This window comes from Impatiens glandulifera, chromosome 7 (genome assembly GCF_907164915.1).
Source record: "Impatiens glandulifera chromosome 7, dImpGla2.1, whole genome shotgun sequence".
In the NCBI taxonomy this organism is placed as follows: Eukaryota; Viridiplantae; Streptophyta; class Magnoliopsida; order Ericales; family Balsaminaceae; genus Impatiens; species Impatiens glandulifera.
Genome location: NC_061868.1, coordinates 28,477,577 through 28,484,374, shown reverse-complemented (window position 1 = coordinate 28,484,374; position 6,798 = coordinate 28,477,577). Strand labels below are relative to the sequence as shown.

The following is a 6,798-nucleotide window of genomic DNA, read 5'->3' as shown; positions in this document are numbered from 1 at the left end:
TTGTGATATGATGAGATGGTTGGTTTGTCAAAAATGATGGTAAAAAATATTGGTACTGTTGAGATGGCTAAGTGCAGAAGTGAGGTCACAAGATTAGTAATATGAGAGATTTATTAGGTAAGAAATGATATTATTGGTTAACCGATAAATGATAGTAAGAAGTCAAAGAGGAAAAGATTAGTGTATATTAATTGCGTTTATTAGTGTTCTAGACAAAATCAAGTTAGGGGATAAAAATAAAAGCTCTATCTAATTCGCGTTAAACCGAGTAAAATCTCAAATGGAATAATTCATATCGAAAAATGTTGAATGAATTATAATAATAATAATTATTTCACTTCAAAAATTGCTTTAAATTGAATAAATACTAATTTTATCTAATACAATAATAAAATAATAATATAAAATATTTACTCAAAATGTCTCTATGATTAGTCTTATTAGGTAGTTTTAAAATATTTCAATCTTTCTTTTTTTAGAAAACGAGTAAGTTATTTATTAAAAAAAACTCACAATAAAACAAAACATAGAGTTTTGAAATTAAGTCAAATAACCTTTACCCTAATAAAAATGGAAACATACAACCACTTGAAGAAAAAAAAATACCAAATTAAAATCAATCGGATATCAAACAAACGAAAAAGAGTTTATCGCGACTTTAGCGAAGAAACACTCGAAGAAAATCGAGTACCCTTTGCTTCGAACTCTTGTTAAAGCTCGTGAATTTCGCTCCATTCAAATGTGATACACAATTGTAGCGAAGAAACACTTGAAGAAACCCGAGTACCCTTTGCTTTAATAAGCGCCAATTACTTGATCTCTTTCTATTCCACATGAAAATTAAGAAACCCCATGGATTTGAAAAATCGCTCCCAATTCACGGATGTAAAGAGACATTTTCCAAAAAGATTATAAAAAAAAGGTCCCACCAAGACTTAAACTCAGGGAATTTAGAGTTCAATGTCTTGATCACTAGACATGCAACATTAATGTTCCCTATTTCTTTGTTAAGTTTTTTATATTCAAGGTGTATCTAAATTTGATTGTGAACCTAACATGATGTATAATTTGAAACACATTTTTTTGTCATATTCAGATGATATCATATTTAAAATTTTAGAAACTTTAACTTAGTCTCATTTTCTAAATTTATGGATAGTTTCTTAATATTTCTATATGATCAATACTTAAAGACATTGTGGGTTAAACACAAACCAAGATTTGAGAGTTTTAGTCTGAATTCAGAATTTGTGTTGTTATTGGAGGGAGGTGGATTGTTGCCATGAAAGCAATTTAGGAAATGGTTGCCTTTGGATACATAGTTTACTATTGCACTATTGCGTACTAAAAATATGTGTAATTTTGAATTATAATGAATTGGCTAGCAATGGCAGCTCACTTTAGAGTTTTAAGACCATTTCAAAATCTATAACTCATCTTCGATTTCACATTAAAATCTATCTTATGTCTTCTACATACTTTTTTCTTTTCATTGCAATTTCTATTATTATTAAGACTGACAGATTTGGATTTTTCAGAAATTTGACATTGTTCTTGACTATAATTGTTTTCCTGCACAAATAAGCTGAACAATTAGGTTAGATTTGAATGTATATATGATATTGAAAAGTGAAAAGTGTAATATTTGAAGACTATATATGATAAAAGAATTTTCAGAAAGACAAACCTATATATGTTTCAAGTTCTAGATCAATTATTATTTTTCAAATCATTAACTAAAATACTGCAATAGATCCTCTATCCATTTACCCAAATAATTTACCTGTTTTCATCAAAGGAAGATTTTCAAAAAAGAAAACCTATATCAAACAGCTCTAAGAGAGAGTCATTGTCTAGACATTAAGAATTATTAAGAAAGCTATCATCTTGAGTTACAAGAGGATTATCTGAAGCACTGAGATATTCATTCATTAAAATGTCATTTGAATGTAGATTCATTGAGGTTCTCCCAAATCATTTAAGATCTAATAGTATAAACAGTTTTTTTTACAGATCTAAAAACTATAAATTTTAGATGTTGTAAGAGATTCATGGCTATCAAACATAAATCAAGAGTCTCAATAACAGCTCACCAAACTGTACACATTTTCTGATCAACAAAGATTTAATTATATATGCATCAAATCAAATATGTAAATAAAATTAAAAGTGCAAAGAAAATTAGATCAAATCCTTTTATACAATATTTGGCTTATCTGTCTCGATTATTCATAGTTTGATGCATCAACAATAAGTTCTCCACTTTCTACCAGCAGAAGATTCCTGAATTTTCCTGATGCAAAACATTATATAACATATGTTATACTGTGAATATGACATTATAACATATGTTATATTGTGAATATGACATTATATAATGGAATCGAAAGTGGAAAGAAGATGGTGAAAGAAACACCTAAAGCGATAGAAAGTTAGAATTATGTTGATGATAAAAATAAAATCATTGAAACAGAGCTCTGCAATGGAAGAATGTAATTGTTTAGCTACATACCAAATTTTCTTATATGGCAACTATGCTCTGCTCTTTCTCTTCCTCTTCCTTTTCCAATAGAATATCTACTCTGAACTTCTCACGACCAAGTCTGGTTCGAAGGGAACGTAGGAATGCCTTAAAATCTTCCGCTTCTTCTGAAGTCACCAACTTAGGACAACACCTAATACACATTTTCTTTCCATTATCAAAAAAACTAGGAAAACTATAGTTAAATGTAAGAAAATCCATCAAAAGAGTTCACATGCTCTGCAATGGAAGAATATTTACTCTGAACTCATAGAAACAGAGCTCTGCAATGGAAGAATGTAATTGTTTAGCTACATACCAAATTTTCTTATATGGCCACTATGCTCTGCTCTTCCTCTTCCAATAGAGTATCTATTCTGAACTTCTCACGACCAAGTCTTGTTCGAAGGGAACGTAGGAGTGTGATAAAATCGTCCGCTTCTTCTGAAGACACCAACTTAGTACAACGTCTTAAACACAATCTCTGTAGTGAATTATTAATATTGAGATTTTCAAATTCCTCAAGTGATATCATCAACTCCGGGCAATAACGAATATCCAATTCCGTGAGAGAGTTAATGAGACCTCTTGTTCTTTTTGTTTGTCCTTGGAGAAGATGATGATGTTTTTGTTGGTTCTGGCAGGCACTAAACTTTAATGTCTCTTGCATTATCATTCCCTCATCAAACAAACTCCTTAACTTGTAGCAGTGCCAAATAGACAGGGATTGAAGAGATTGGAAAGTTGAGCATACTCCTACTAATATTGCTTCATTATTATTGTCCGCAAAGGTTGGTATCTCATTACCAGCTGAGAATAAAACACTTCTTTCTTCCATATCCTGTAAATGGAGCTGAGTGAGAGCACTAAGGTTTGAGATGCTATATAACAACTCATCCGAACATTCACCCCAAACACTTACATCTTTGAGTGCTTTGAGATGCGGTGGCAAGGCCCCTAGCTTTGGGCAGCAACGTATCTCAATCTTGCATAAATTAGGGAATGCTCCGAGACTAAGAATAGTAGGAGACACCAAATTCCTCAAATTCATCATCTTACTGATGAAAAGTTCCTCTAATGAAGAGAATAACACTACTTCATTTCCATTCATGTTGTTGACTGTGAATATGTGCTCCAAATCATTATTTAATCCAATTAGTCTGAGATGAGTGTGAGTAAGATTCCCGATGCTATATAACAATTCATCCGAACATTCACCTTCAAGGGTTACATGTTTGAGTGCTTTGAGATGAGTCGGCAATCTCCCTAGATTTGGACAATCAGATATATACAGCGTGCATAGATTAGGAAATGCTCCAGTACTCCAACAGCTAGATGACACCAATTCACTCAAATTCATCATCTTACTAATTGAAAGTTGCTCTAACAAAGGGAATAGTGCTATCATTTCATTGTCATTGCTACTACTAGCAATAATACTCACAATGTCCAAGTCCCAAAGCTCAAGGCGTGTTAGAGAAGGATGTGATTTTCCCACCCATTTAGGGAGATTCACACCTTTGTAACCACTCATTCCCAATATCTTCAGCCTTGCAGATGAAACCTCTAGAGCTTCACCAATTTTCTCATCTCTAGTACTCTTGCTCTCATTATCATCAACTTCATCGTTAGATCTCCAAAACAACTCCAGCTTTTTGATACTCGACATTTTAGCCATACTTACACCTCTTGCAATAGATGCATCACTAACTCTTCCAAGGTTCATCATTTTCAATGATCCACGGATATCCAATTCTTTTAATTCATCTAGTTGACAGCCTCTCTCTTTTTTGCCTATCACAAACAAGCTTAACGTCTTGAGATGCTTCAATTGCCCCATCCCTTTAGGCATATACTTTAATGCATAACAACTCGCCAAATGAAGATGTCTCAAGTTAATAAGGTCCCTTGTATTTCTCGGCAAACTTTTAAGCTTAGGACAATGATTGAGGTTTAAAGTCTGTAAGTTCAAGAGATCACAAATACTATTAGGCAATGTTATTATCTCACTATTGATAATGCACAAGTATCTAAGATATTTTAGACTTCCCACGTAACGCAAATCTTGATATTGTACATTGCCTTCAAGGACACGTAAAGCCGGAAGTTCCTTCAAGACACTCAATATTTCCTTTGAGACATTTTCATAAAGCATTATTGATTGCAACCCTCCAAATTTCTTAAGAGAAGGAACTGATGTTTTGACAAATTCCTCAACCTTTACTGATACATGACGAGAGCTATTAGCATCCAACGTATAACATTCATCTTTTATAACAGATTGGGCAAGATCGTGCATAAGATCGTGCATCTTACATATTTCATGAAGTCCAGACCAATCTAATTTCTCGTCTTGAAAAAAGGATCTCCAACACAACTCCTTCCAAATTGTATTCCCAATATCTTCAACTGCTTGATTTTTAACCGTATGAATTAAATCATGGGCTATCCACAATTGAATTATTCTCTCCTTTTCAATTATAGTATCTTTGGGAAATATAGCACAAAACACAAAACATCTTCTCAAATGATAAGGGAGGTCATAGTAACTCAACCTTAGAATAGATAAGAGATCGAAATCTTTATTTTGAGACATCTCCCATATCTCACTATCTCTTATTTCACACCATTCATTCACGTCACTCTTGAAACCCAATTGACTTCCCAATGTTTTGGCAACTAAGGGAACACCTTTACATTTTATTGCTATTTCTTTTCCAATATCAACAAAGTTTGGAGTTTTTGGTGTTCCACACATAAATGCACGCTCTTCAAAGAGTAGCCAACAATCATCGTTAGAGAGTAATGATAACTGAAAATGTTGAATCGTTTCCATGATTCTTGCCACATTTCTTTTACGTGTCGTGATAAGAACGAACGCACCATTTGACCCACAATCTAATATAGATCTCAACTGATCCCATGCATCAACATTTTCATTCCAAACATCATCCAATACAATCAAATATCTTTTCCCTTTCAATCTATCTTGAATCATTTTCTGCAATATCTCTAAGGAAGTTTCATTTGTTGCTCCTATGATGGATTTGATCACCAATTTAATATCAAATTCTTCAGAAACACAAACCCATATTTTGGTTTCAAAATGCTTAGAAATCTCCTCATCGTTGAAGACCATTTGAGCAAGTGTTGTTTTACCAAGACCCCCAATTCCAACAATGGGAAAAACAGATAGTTTTTTATCAACACAAGCCATAGATGTATTATTGACTAGAATATCAATAATCTGTTTCTTCTCCTTATCTCTCCCATATACTTGATTACAACTAGAAAGAGACATGGTTTCACGCCAACTACTAGTGAACTTGTCTACTTTTGAGTCACGAATAGATTCACGCAAATGTAACTTTTGGCGCTCTGAAGAAATTTGGTCTAGCTTCTCTTGAACATCCTTAATTTTGTGACCAACTTTTAGACGTGTCCAAGTACTGCTAAAAGGATGGATTATTGAGTTGGTTACCTTGATCCGGGTTGAAGAGTTACGCATGTTGACTTGAAGACGAAGATCTTCAAAGGTGCAGTCTTCCATGATGACTCGAACCTCATACGCCACATCTTTGAGTTTCCGCAGCCAATCTTCCGTTTGTTTGTCCTTGTCCTGCACATTCTTTCTCTCTGCATCCTCAAGTACGACACAAATTGAAGAAAGCGTGCTCGATAGCTTTTGAACCTCCTTCTTAAAACTCCAAAACAATGAGAATTCATCCTTAATCAGAGGTACCAAGTTTGAAAGCAAACCTCTTATTAGAGCTGCATCAACCATGGTGATTTCTCTCTCAAATGAAATCTGAGAATAAGTTCAAATCAATCCATACAAAATGGCCGCACTTTCTGACTTGTAAGCATGTGTTGACTATGTATTTTTTTAATTGTGGGCCAAGTAGTAGAGACAAAAATAAAATAAATAGATCTATATACAAGTGGCTTGTTGACCAAAAGAAATTAGATTGTAATGTATAAAAATTTGAAATCCGGGACATATGATCAATTTACTTAAATGGTCCATTCATAAAATAAAATTGAAGTCATTTAAGCAAAAGGAAAGCAAATTCACTTTCTAAGAAGGTATAGTAAAACCTCATATGGTTCAAAATTCTCCTACATTATAATCAAATCAAATATATCCCTAAATACATGCAATTCAAGAAATATTACTTACAAAATAAATTAAATGGGTAACTCATTAATTGTAACTAGTGTCAAAGTCAAGAATAAATGAATTAGACCGACAATTTTATTTTAATTTGTGAAGGAAC

At 33.1% G+C, this 6,798-nt stretch overlaps 1 protein-coding gene across 2 annotated transcripts; it reads right to left on the bottom strand.

Annotated features, from left to right (window-relative positions):
* Window positions 1-2,169: 2,169 nt before the first annotated feature.
* Window positions 2,170-6,333, bottom strand: LOC124910772 (putative disease resistance protein RGA3). 2 transcript variants are annotated; one of them, XM_047451448.1, is made up of 3 exons: window positions 2,841-6,333; window positions 2,513-2,675; window positions 2,170-2,293 (listed from the first exon to the last, which is right to left on the bottom strand). In XM_047451448.1, the coding sequence occupies exon 1, from the start codon at window positions 6,303-6,305 to the stop codon at window positions 2,850-2,852; it is 3,456 nt and encodes a 1,151-aa protein (XP_047307404.1). In that variant the 5' UTR covers window positions 6,306-6,333; the 3' UTR covers window positions 2,170-2,293; window positions 2,513-2,675; window positions 2,841-2,849. The 2 variants fall into 2 exon arrangements, with proteins under 2 accessions (XP_047307404.1, XP_047307405.1); XM_047451449.1 differs by having other exon boundaries at window positions 2,229-2,325.
* Between the last annotated feature and the right edge of the window lie 465 nt (window positions 6,334-6,798).